Source organism: Barbus barbus (assembly GCF_936440315.1).
Source record: "Barbus barbus genome assembly, chromosome: 4".
In the NCBI taxonomy this organism is placed as follows: Eukaryota; Metazoa; Chordata; class Actinopteri; order Cypriniformes; family Cyprinidae; genus Barbus; species Barbus barbus.
Window position 1 is genome coordinate 30,146,779 of NC_136732.1, and position 12,713 is coordinate 30,159,491.

General features: G+C 38.6%; 2 protein-coding genes across 2 annotated transcripts; one reads left to right on the forward strand and one right to left on the reverse strand.

The window, feature by feature from the left end:
* Positions 1 to 1,148: 1,148 nt before the first annotated feature.
* LOC306868435 (uncharacterized protein) lies at positions 1,149 to 4,903 on the reverse strand (the record flags this gene model as incomplete). The annotated part of the gene is made up of 3 exons (XM_079414596.1): positions 1,149 to 1,171; positions 2,573 to 3,331; positions 4,870 to 4,903. The coding sequence occupies 3 exons, from the start codon at positions 4,901 to 4,903 to the stop codon at positions 1,149 to 1,151; spliced, it is 816 nt and encodes a 271-aa protein (XP_079270722.1).
* Positions 4,904 to 5,514: 611 nt separating this feature from the next.
* On the forward strand, positions 5,515 to 12,267 carry sult3st1 (sulfotransferase family 3, cytosolic sulfotransferase 1). Its single transcript, XM_079415386.1, has 6 exons — positions 5,515 to 5,691; positions 10,931 to 11,136; positions 11,388 to 11,514; positions 11,587 to 11,681; positions 11,800 to 11,974; positions 12,063 to 12,267. The coding sequence occupies exons 1-6, from the start codon at positions 5,550 to 5,552 to the stop codon at positions 12,188 to 12,190; spliced, it is 873 nt and encodes a 290-aa protein (XP_079271512.1). The 5' UTR covers positions 5,515 to 5,549; the 3' UTR covers positions 12,191 to 12,267.
* Positions 12,268 to 12,713: the final 446 nt, after the last annotated feature.

Genomic DNA, 12,713 nt, shown 5'->3' on the forward strand with positions numbered 1-12,713 from the left:
CAGACAGCAGTTAGTAAAGCTTGGCAAATTCTCATCCAGCACTCGAACCATCAGCACTGGAGCTCCTCAGGGCTGCGTACTCTCCCCACTGCTCTTCTCCCTCTACACCAACGACTGCACATCTAAAGACCCCTCTGTCAAGCTCCTGAAGTTTGCAGACGACACCACACTGATCGGCCTCATCCAGGACGGTGACGAGTCTGCTTACAGACAGGAGGTTAAGGAGCTGGCTGTCTGGTGCAGTCTCAACAACCTGGAGCTTAACACGCTCAAAACTGTGGAGATGATCGTGGACTTCAGGAGAAACCCCCCTGCTCTCCCCCCACTTACCATCATGAACAGCACCGTGACTGCAGTGGAGTCATTCAGATTCTTGGGCACCACCATCTCTCAGGACCTAAAGTGGGATATTCACATTGACTCCATTGTCAGGAAGGCCCAGCAGAGGCTGTACTTTCTTCGCCAGCTGAGGAAGTTCAACCTGCCACAGGACTTACTGAAACAGTTCTACTCTGCCATCATTGAATCCATCCTCTGCACCTCAATAACTGTCTGGTTCAGCTCAGCTACCAAATCTGACCTCAGAAGACTACGGAGGGTAGTCCGGACTGCTGAGCGAATCATTGGTACAACCCTCCCCACTCTCCAAGAACTGTACTTATCCAGAGTGAGCAAAAGGGCTGGTAAAATCACTCTGGACCCCTCACATCCAGCACACAACCTCTTTGAACTGTTACCATCTGGTCGACGCTACAGAGCTCTGAGCACCAGAACGACCAGACACAGGAACAGTTTCTTCCCTCAGTCAATACATCTCATGAACACTCAATAAATAAACGTAGAACACACAACTAATACATTATCCATTCACCACACTCACTTATTTTATTTTCTCATTTCTAATTTGCACATACTTCACCTGTACATACATAGTCGCCTATATTATATATTATATATTGTGTATTTTTTTTTTTTTTTTTTTTTTTTTTTTTTTTTTTTTGCTGCTTTGTACATTGGTTATTGGCTATTTCCTGTTATTTTGTTTCATTACCTGTGTCCTGTCCTGTTACTGTCTTTCTGTTGCACTGTGGAGCTTCTGTCACTACAACAAATTCCTTGTATGTGTAAACATACTTGGCCAATAAAGCTCATTCTGATTCTGATTCTGATTCTAGTAAGAGCAATATAAAACGCACTAAGGATTATTGAGCTGCAGGGTTCATGAATATTAATCAGGTTGTCTGCGTTCGCTTGAACTGATTCGCTGAAATCAAAACGGAGGATAATAGGTGAGCGCCAGCCAATGAGATTGCCGTTTGCGCATTAGCCCCGCCCACTACAGGAAAATCCGGCAGTTCTTAACAGCTGAAGAATTCCAAAGGAACTCCATTATTTTGATAGGATAATACAACAAAGAATATAATTTACATGTAGCGCGTCAATTCTGCATGATATGAAAGACCACAAACTGCGGACTTGGCAACATAGCGTGCCAACTTGATGCTTCCTCTGAAGACTGCTTTGATGTGTTCGACTTGACGCAGCGCAGATAGACCGATCGCTGTGTGTCATCAAATACTGCGAGAGCTATAAGAGAGCAAGCAGCTGTGTTCGACTTGAAGCGGCGCTGCGCAGACTGATCAGTGTATGACATCAAAGTACCGCGAGAGCGATTGGAAAGCATAAGGATCCATCTGCTCTCTTATCGCTCTCGCGGTACTTTGATGTCATACACTGATCAGTCTGCGCAGCTCTGCTTCAAGTCGAACACACCTAGGCTGCGTCCGAAATCGCATACTACTTGTGTAGGTACTACATTTGAATTCAAACGTACTTCTCGACCGTTAAAAAAGTACGTTCTATATAGTATGAATGAGGGTAGTATGAATAGAATTCGGACATACTACATCCGCCATGTTCATGAAGTCATCTCATCGATTTACAACGGTTAAACTTTCATAAGTCAGCCGTTTACTTTGATTATTTTAAACAAGTGCAATTTAACCACAATGACAACGTTTTCCCTTGAGGCACTTGCACTTGAAAACAGCCGCGTCGCCGCTTTCCGCCATTTTTCGAATATGACGCCTCTCCCGTGGCCTCATGGGATAGTAAAGTGTCCATCGTATGCCTACTACAGAATTCGGGCGGAAGTAGTAGGTCATCCGGGTAATTCTCGCCTACTGTTTTTCGAATACTATGAATTCGGACATACTACTCGCCTCGCATACTGTTTATCGCATACTACATAGTAGGGAAGTATGCGATTTCGGACGCAGCCCTATTGTCTCCTTATGCTTTCTCTCGCCGTACTTTGATGTCATACACTGATCAATCTTCAAGTCGAACACCTCTTTACTCTCGCGTGTCACGTGACAGATTGTTTTTTCATATCAAATGCAATTAATCGCTCAGCCCTATTTTAAAGTGGTTCTCTCTTAAATTGGTCATTACTTTTCACACAAATATAACTCAACATATTTTCATTTTTCAAAACAATGAAGAACATTAATATCCTTTAACGTCATAGTGTTTAATATCTTGAGCCTAAAGGACAAGAACATTGTCTTACCATCCACTGTCCGTTGGTCCATTTCCCTTCTCGACCTTCTTAACTCTCTCACTTTTTCTATTTTCTCATATTTTTTTCGCTCTTCCTTCAATCTTCTCAACTCTTCTTTCTCCATTTCTCTGGCCTGTTCCAACACCTTCTCACTGGAGAGCATAGTTTCCCCATTGGTAGCCATCATTTTCTTGATTTTAGCCAGAAGACTAGCCACCTGGTCCACTCCTGCTTTGGGATTGCTGAACAGAGCATGGAAACGGCCTCCACATTTCTCAATCAGCCTGTGTAGCTCGACGTTCAACATCACTTCTTGCTTTAAGGTAGAGCCACGTAACTGCTTTCGGTCTAAGATGGTGAAGAGCACCAAGCTGTAACTCCAGGCTTCTGGACCAAACAGCTCTACATGTTCCTCCACGGCACGACGTTCACGCTGGGAGAATGTGAATGACAGTGGCACCACCAGCAGCAGGGCATGAGCTCCAGGCTGGCACAGACTCATACTTCTCATTATCTCCTTCTTCACTGACCATACTGATGCAGAGGAGCCACTGACGTTGAACCATTCCCAACCTGGGGTGTCAACCACCAGCACCTGCTGTCCTCTCACAAGACCCTGACATGGGAAAGTCATTCGGGTCTTTACCCCAACCTCGTCAAAGGCTTTCTTACCCATAATGGCATTACCAACAGCACTTTTCCCAGATTCTGTCACTCCAACCAGGACAATTCTCAGTTTAGGACACTCAGAAAGACAAATGCCTTGTTCTGTGGATAAAAAGATATACATGACAAAAAGCTAATGTAAGATTTGTTTTATTTAAATTGCATATAAAATGTTTATTCATTTCAGTGACAGTTTTTACTTAAACAAAGAAACTTATTTAATGCATATTCATGACATTTTTCTGTCATATCATGGCATAGTTTATTATTAGCTGTTTGCATCTATTTGATTTTATTTAAATAATCACATTTTCAAAATGCATTTATTCAAATTGCTTAGAATGGGAATGAATTTGTTTAAAACAGTTAAATGCATTGGAACAATATTCAGTTATTTAAAACATATGAGATTGAAATGATTGATGATAAATATATGAACCTAGTTATTGTGTATTTAAAACACATTCAGTTTATTAGTAGTACCTGTTTAACTGTAAATTATGGAAATTTTATGTAATTCAAATTCAGAAGTCCTAAATTAGGTTTAAATTCTTGAGATATTATACTGGTAAAATTATAAAACACTTTCACTGCAAATTAATATTTAATTTCCATGTATTTATTTATTTGGCATCAGAATTTATTTTACAATCATGACTGTACAGTACAAGATAACAAGGAAGGGTACAGCCAAAATAGATGCAATACTGTAGCCATTTAAGGGAAACAGTAAGCATAAATAATATTCTACCATATGACATTTCATTTACCGTACACTAAGTTGCATGACAATTATATGTTGCTTGGTCTGAATTGGTAGAATTAAAGACAAACTGTATAAAAAAAGGCTGTACGAATATCAGCTGCTCGTTATTGAAATTATTTCTCCCTTGATAATAGTATTATATAATAAGCACACACCAGACTGGTCTGTAGACACTAATTGCTTCATTAGATTTTCATGTGGTGCATGCCTTATTGATTTGGAAGTTTAGTATAGGTCTTTTTCATTAAGTGTAACAAATATCACACACTGTAGGTCTACCTCTGTTGACATTACCAAACATCTGATGAATAACGTTGGCTTTATTTCACTACCATGACTACCTATTGACGTCAGAACTGTTTGGAAAAAAAAATGAATAGCAGTAATGGAAATCTTTTTTGATTAAAAGGGCAAAAAAGGTGTTACTGCACAGCTGGCTTTCACTAAAAAGATCAACACAGCAGAATCTGAAATTAACTAATACATGTCTTAAATTTACTATAATCACTGAACAATCCCTTTCGAAAATTTAGTAAAATTGGCAAGTTCTGTAAAATGAAATAAATAAATTTCCAAATAATAACACTGATTTTAATAGTCTATCTGTAGCATGGCAGTTACTTGTATTCTTGCTTATTATAATTCTTATTCTTGACAGTTTTGGTTAGGAGAGTGAGAGAATTTTATTTTTAACTATCTGTAATAGTCTACTTTCTAAATGTCATAAACAGATCATTTGTACTATAAAAACCAGCTACGTTGAACAAACAACTGCAGTCCATGTTTTTGGTTACAATAATCTTACAACAAATAATACATTTTAACTCATTACTGCAGTAACTTCAGTACATTTAGTAAAGAAGAGTGTACTGACCATGACAGTGGGATATTTCTGTTAACTCATCCATTCTGATCCAGTCTGTTCAGTGTTTCTTGGTCAAATGTGCTGCTCTCCTTACAAAATGTTGATTATTTCCTGATGACTTGATTGTCTGTTACAGCTAAAACTCTTTGACTGGGAAATATTTCATCCGTCGTCTTATCTAATTGTAATTTTTCCTGTACATTGCCAGAGCAATCCTGTATCAGTTCTGATCAGGCTGATGTGTTTACAGCCTCTTTTACTGTCATACATATCCAAAGTACAAACTATGAAGACCACACCTGTTGCTTACTAACTTTTATGCTGTTTAAGAAATTATATAGGCCTATGCTTTATTTAGAATTTATATATGCTTTATTTTCAAATCAATTGACAGTTATTATATTTTAAACTAGTATTTCTCAAATATAAAGTCAAACTTTACCCTACAGTGTTCATGTTATTCTGTGTTGATGTGTAAATATGCCTTTTTAGTTATAATGATACAGTTTAATATGTGATATTGACTCTACTCTGTGTTATTATAATTAATTATTAACATCCAACTTGGGATGAAGAGACAGGCTGACGTCACTTTTTGCACATTAAATTCTGCTTCCACACTGATTCCAAAGGTCATCTGCTTTTACTGGTTTCTCCACATTGCAGGTGGAAAGAAGTGCAGCTGCATAATGGAAAGACTTAACAACTATCTATGTAAATATAAGGGCTATGTTTTTGCAAAAGGTGAAACCACCGCGGAGTACATAGACTCTCTTCAGCATTTTGAGATTCGTGACAGTGATGTTTTTTTGGTGACGTATCCCAAATCAGGTACGATTAAGAATTATTTCAACCTTTCCATTTAAAAATGTGTTATTCTTGACATAAATCAATGTATTATACTGGGTTTCATCTAGGAGGGGCAATGATTACGGATTCTGTTAGTTTTTCTCGATTGCTTAAAACACATTTCTTAAAATTGTGCCTCTAAACACAAATCCATAACTTTTACTCAATTCCCCAAACTTCCTATATTCAGGTCAAAATTAAGCTCTCTACTCAAAACAACTCAATCTTGCTGAAAAAACAAACTTTGCTCTCAAACATGATACACAAACCCTCAAAAACACACACACTACAACATGTTTTAGACACTGATGAGATAAATTCAAACCAATACTACAAAAACCGGTAATAAGTGTTGCTTGTGGTACTCCCCAAGTGTTTTATTCCTTAATTTAATGTACTGTACTGAGTACAGTAAAATACAGCAAACAACAACAAAAATAATTATTCTGCCCCAGCATCCCGTCTTGGGTCTGGGACAGGCCAAAGAACCTCTTCAACATCTCAGGCTACATTGGCCCTAGCCAGGCAGCGGGGGTAAAATCCGCTTGCATGCCTGATTCAACCCTGGCACGCATCAGTATCTGAGACTGCTTGTTTTCTTGCCCTTGCCCTTCCCATTCCTCTTTCTCTTCCATGCTGTTGTCCTCCTCCTCTTTCTCTTCCTCCTCTTCATCTCCTTACTCCACCTCCTACTCTTCCTCTTCCTTCATTTCTTTCTCTACTCCCTCCTTCTCCGCCTCCTCTATGGTGTCCTTGACCTCTTTCTTTACGTCTCTCTGGATCCATAGTTTCAAACCTGAATACAGTTTTTCTCAGTCGCGAATCATCCTTACTGTAAAATTTGCTACACAAAGAAGTATGTGTATTTCTCAAAACAATTCGTACAAACAGCACCAGACAATGAATTTCCTACAAAAGCCTGTAACTTACTCAAAATCTTTAGCTCATCTCTCAAAAGTATTTGTCAATGAACATATTAGTGCCATCAGAATGAAAAGTGTCATTGTTCACAAACAACTATGACAGCAGGCTGCACTTCTTATGTATGGAATGAAGGAAGGAAAGGACGTGACGTATGGCCAAGTATGGTCACACGTAATACTTGGAAGTTGTGCTCTGCATTTAACCCATCCAAGTGGACACACGGTAGTGAGAAGTGAACACACACACACACCCGGAGCAGTGGGCAGCCAATTGGTGCTGTGCTCAAGGTTTCATCTCAGTCGTGGTATTGAGGGTGGAGAGAAACATTGGACACTGGACATTCAGTCCCCCCACCTACAATCCCTGCTGGACCTGAGACGCGAACCCGCAACCTTCGGGTTACAAGTTGGACTCTCTATCCATTAGGCCGCGACTGCCCCCAGATATATGCCATATGTCCATTTCAAAAGTACAAATTTACTCATTACTATATGTGGGATTTTGATTGAAAAAGACTGGGTATGATTCAGACACAGATATGATTCGTCATTGTGAAATAGAAAAGAAAACGAAATATGGTCACAAAGGCGAAACATAAATATAATAAGTCCACTGTCAGAATTTGTAACTCGTATTGTCCTTTGTCTATATATGCTTTCCAACTGAAGGTTCATGAGATGTACCTTTGAGCTATTTCAGAGAACCGGTTTGTCATTGGTTGATCTATATTCTCTTCATTGGTGAAAGTCAAGATTCACTTGAACAATTCATGGCATATTCATAAAAAGTCTAATAGAAATGTGTAGAAAATATGCTTGACAGTTTATGACAACTAGACCAACCATTTTGCATTTACCGTAATGACTTGAACTACGGTATGACGATGAACTAATGACTTGAGGTTTTGAGGGGTAAGGCTTAAGCACAGAGAACTATATAATACATTTTATGCAACATGACAATAGTAACTGATAATGTAGGAAACTGCAGACAAATGTACATAATCAGTTGCATGAATGTGCCAAAGCAATCGCAACTTGTTCAAAAGAATGAGAAACATTTTTGATGTGCACTAGATGATGTGGCGGTTGAACAAGTAGTTTTCAGAAAAACTGTAAGCTGACTTTGGCCCTTTCATCTCCGTCGAAGGTTCTGATTGGTGTGTGATAAATTTTGACTCCTAGTGTTTCCACTTTGGTAATTGTGTGCTAATTGAGATCAAACTTTGCAGACTTACTTAAAAATATTGAATGCTAGTGCTTTCTAAATGACCACATGCTGTAGAGAAATGAAGGGATTTGTTGTGCAGAGTTTTGTAGTAACAGTTCAACAAATCGTGTTAAAGGGGTCATCGGATGCCCATTTTCCACACGTTGATATGATTCTTTAGGGTCTTAATGAAAAGTCTATAACATACTTTGGTTAAAATTTCTCAATGGTAGTGTAAAAACAGCTTCTTTAACCTGTCAAAATCAGCTCTTTTTTCATCAAGACGTTTTTTAGTCCAAGTTGCTTTAAATGCTAATGAGCTCTGCTCGCCCCACCCCTCTCTTCCATGGTGTGACCAATTAGGGGTGTAACGATTCATCGATATGGATACATCGATACAATGTCCGACGATACGATGCATCGATGCCACGCATAAAATATCGATATCTGTAGTATATTTTGGCACTGTCCACATTTTCAAGTAATGCCCGTCGAAGCATTTCCGTCTCAGGACTCATATAAGGACTGCCCGAAGGCACAAGGCGAGCATAAAAGACGCTCGGGATTGTTAGCGGAACAGTCGAGTGCCGCATGAGAAGTTTTCTGCGCACACATCTGAAGCGCACGCACACAGACAGCCGTCTACACCGCGCGAATACTAAATTGAGCTCTCTTCCGCATTTTGGTGCATGGGTGAATAAATACATACAAAATCACAAGTTTTGGCAAATATCCTAGCAAACACAGTTGGTTAGGCATAGGTCTTAAAGTAAACAGCTGTGTGTATCAGTAAATTAAATCCGTGCTGCTTTCTTCTTAAAGTGAAAGGAAACTAATAATAAATCTAATGCTGTCAAAGAAAAATACAAGTGCTCACTACTCCTGACTAAATAACATTTGTGTACATCATAATCTTAATTTATACAGTGAAGACTATGCAGTTATTTTACATTTGATTGCGTACTTGAAAATTAATTTTACCCTGAGCTGAAAAACCTGAAAAGCACTGTTTATTGAACTTGTGTCTTTGTTCTATTTATTTTTTGCTATTGCTTGTAATTTGGTTATATGTAGAAATGTTTTTAGCACTGAGCCCATAGCAGCCAGAATAGTTTTTCCAATTGTTTATTTTCAATTGTTTTATCTTAATTTAAAAAAAAAAAGTGTATAGGCCTATTTTTTGTTGTTGTGAATGTCCCAAATTGAGGTACAAGATGTGAAAATTTCAGATAAATGTTCATGTTATATATTTTGGTTGCATTTGTGAATCAATAAAAATGTAGATGGTTGTTTAAAATAGGTATATAATATCATAATATCGAAATATCGATCGATATACTCCTGTATCAAATCAAAACGTAATCGTATCGTAGAATTTTTTGAGGTATCGGCAAATATCGAATTACTGGGTATGAGAATCGATATCGATTTACACCCCTAGTGACCATAGACATGTATAGACGCCCTATTCGACCGCTCCAGACACGTAGATGCGGCCGCCATCTTGGAACAGTCCACTTGACGTCATTCACCATACTGTAGGTTCGCACAAAGCCGTTGGGTTCGCAAACCATCAGCTGTGCAGGATTGTGGCATCCTTCGAATATTCAGTGATTACTATGGTGAATGACTTCAAGTTGACTGCTACAATATGGCGGAAGGCTCACATAAAGCGGCACATAGAAACAGTCGCTAATGAGGCATCTAAGTATATATATCTATGGGGGTGACGAGCAGTACTGTTTACTTTAGCCGTGAAACTGGCTAACTAGCATGTTAATAGGAAAGGCGATTTGCAAAGATTCATAAAAAAACATTATACTCACTTCTTCTGTAGATGAAGCTGGATCAAGAATGATTTGCGCGAACATAGATCAATTAGGCAGATCGGCGCATTCACTTCAAAGCGAAAGTAACGTTAATCCTCTGCATCTTCAGCAGCTCAGATGTCAGGAGTAAATGATGGCTGTGATATATTTATAATTACATCCAACAACAAAACACCTCAATCGCTTAATCGGAGGCATCTTTTCTTCCCCTGCACCGGAGCTGACACTATGGCGGACAGCTCACAGCTCACTCAGGGTGGGTCTAAGGTAAGACGGCCGTCAATCAACTACTGTGGGAGGGGCCTGTGCAGAACTACGTCATTCTGACGAGAACCTCAGAACAGCCTGATTTGAGAAAGGGGATTTTAAAATAGGCATTTAAAGAAAAACACTGGGTGGCACACACACTTCCAACACACATTTATGTTCAAACAACTTGAAAAGTGAATTAAATAAAGCAATGACCCCTTTAAAGCCAGTGAATAGTGTTTATAGTTTAGGGAAATGGGTGTGCTTTTTTAAAAATGGTGTTGTGGTTTTGAAATTTTAGTTCAAAAGCCTGGTTATAGTGTTTTAGCAATCAAGAAAAACTGTAACAGGACAAGAGAAGGAAAAGTTTCACATCAAGGGTACAATCATTTGTCTATATAGACACATGTTAGTGTTATGCCAAAAAATGAAAGACGTAGATAGACATTTTTCCTGAATGCGGAAGTCACGCCTGACTCTTAACCGGTCCGGAAGGATGCTTTGCATGTCCAGTCTCCAGTGATTCTAGTCAAATTATCTTATATTCTGAGCTGATAATAATGTTAAACCTATTAAAATGTTTTTTTTTTAAAGCACATGGCTCCTTAGCCCCATCACTTTATACCGTTGCAATGACCGTTGTTTGTCAGTGCCTCACTCTTCAAAGTTTGAGTGTGTAGATGACATGAAGCTGCCGACATTAGCTACATTAAAAACAGATGGGCACTATTTGAATGGGTTCCTATGGAGACCGGAACAGAACAGCATCAAATTGGAAGTTAGAACACGTAATGGCGGCACGCATCATTTTCTCAGGAAAAAGGTCTATAGATAAATAGACTTTGACTCAAATCTAATAGATACTGCACTAGTAAACACCACATGTAACTGCCATGACAACTGGTCCCAGTCTCCCTCATTAAGTTTGCTATACTATAACTATAAAGGTGTGTGTGTGTGTGTGTGTGTGTGATTTCTTTGGTTGTAACATACTGAACCACATTTTTCAGGTACAATATGGACACAGAACATCATAAATTTAATTTGTGAGGATACCACAGACGAAACAATGTTTTCCAACAATCTTGAGAAGATGCCTTGGTTAGAGTACCGTGAAGGCCGACCTGACTATTCCTTGCGCTCGTCTCCACGGTTCTTTGCCACCCATCTCACACCCAGACTGATGCCACCAGGCCTTAGGGACAAGAAAGGAAAGTTAAGTATTTAGGGAGTCTCTTATGCAAAATGTAAAATTAATAATTTCTTTAATAATAATTTATTATGTTTTGTGAGCAAAATCTATGTCAGCCATTTCTTTGGTTATAAAATACATTTTTAGATTGATTTTTGTTTGGTCTAAGCCTCTTCTTCTAAGGTCTAAGCTTTTGGTCTAAGCCTCATTTTGTCTTTTGGCCTAAGAGGCTTTTGTTCTAACCCTCTAACCTCTTCATGTGTTTTAAATAACAGATCGTGTATGTGCTTAGAAATCCAAAAGACAATGCAGTGTCATATTATCACTTCAGCCACGTCTGGGCCAAGCTTGAGAAACCCAAGAGCTTTGAAGACTTTCTGCAGCAGTATCTGGAAGGAAATGGTAAAGACAAATTGTTTTTGTACAGTAGGTGTAACTTTAAACAGAATGATCAATTAATACCTCACGTTTTAGTTGGCGGCTCATCTTGGTTTGATCATATCCAAGAGTGGTACAGTGAAAGAGACCAGTACAACATCCTTTTCCTGTCATATGAGGACATGATTAGGGTGAGTAACCACAGCCTCAAAAAATACCAAAAGTCTTTGCAGGATGGTCTTTAATCCAGAATATTGAAGATTTATTTTAATACCTTCTATAAACTGATGCATTTGGCACCGCGTTCAGGATCTCAGGACAGCAGTGGAGAAAATCTGCAAGTTCTTGGAGAACAATCTGGATGACGCTGCTATCGCACATATTGTGGAGAAGGCAACTTTCAAAAACATGAAGAAGGACCCGAGGGCAAACTATGAATTCATTCCTGAAGATCTACTGCTTAAGCCCCAATTCATGCGCAAAGGTCAGTGTTCAAAGATTACAACCGTGGAATGTGTAGACAGGTTGTATCCTTCACTTATTCTGTTGTTATAATTGGTTTGCTGTTGCAGGCACAGTAGGAGATTGGAAGAACACATTCACTGTGGCACAAAATGAAATGTTTGACCAGATCTTCAAAGAAAGAATGAAAGACTTACCACTGAACTTCATCTGGGACTTGGACCCCAAAACAAACTGAAAATATTCACAAAACAAAAGAACCAGCATGTCTTGTCACTGGACATTACATACTGTTTTTTAAACATTGTTCTCACACCCCCAACCCCCACAATAATTGGCCTGCTGAAAAAAAAAAAAAAAACGGGTCTTTTTCCTCCTCGTGTGTGTGCTCCATAATCTCCTATATAAGCCTTAAAAGCCTGATATATCAAGTATGACATTCAACAACAACAAAAAAAGATATGCAAAATTTTAGTTTTGTTTTTACATTGCCTAAAAGTTCAGTAAAGTGTTCCACTTTAACAAATTGGATTTTTGTTTAAAGTCCGCATGAAATCAAAATTATTTTATTAGCGCACGTTGCTAGTCTTGATGTGAACAATTAATCTGTGCAAGTTAAGCCACTGAAAAAAAAACACTGAAGACTGGAGTAATGATGCGGAAAATTCAGCTTTGCAATCAGGAATAATCTACACAAATGTATTCAAATAGGAAAGTTATTTTAAATTGTAATATTCCATTGTGTTTGTATAAATAAATGC

Excerpts from the sequence above, each read along its gene's own strand:
- sult3st1 (XM_079415386.1), top strand. The coding sequence starts at position 5,550 with ATGGAAAGACTTAACAACTATCTATGTAAATATAAGGGCTATGTTTTT. Across the intron at positions 5,692-10,930 it reads GGTGACGTATCCCAAATCAG|GTACAATATGGACACAGAAC; the intron begins GTACGATTAAGA and ends CACATTTTTCAG. Across the intron at positions 11,515-11,586 it reads GCAGTATCTGGAAGGAAATG|TTGGCGGCTCATCTTGGTTT; the intron begins GTAAAGACAAAT and ends CTCACGTTTTAG.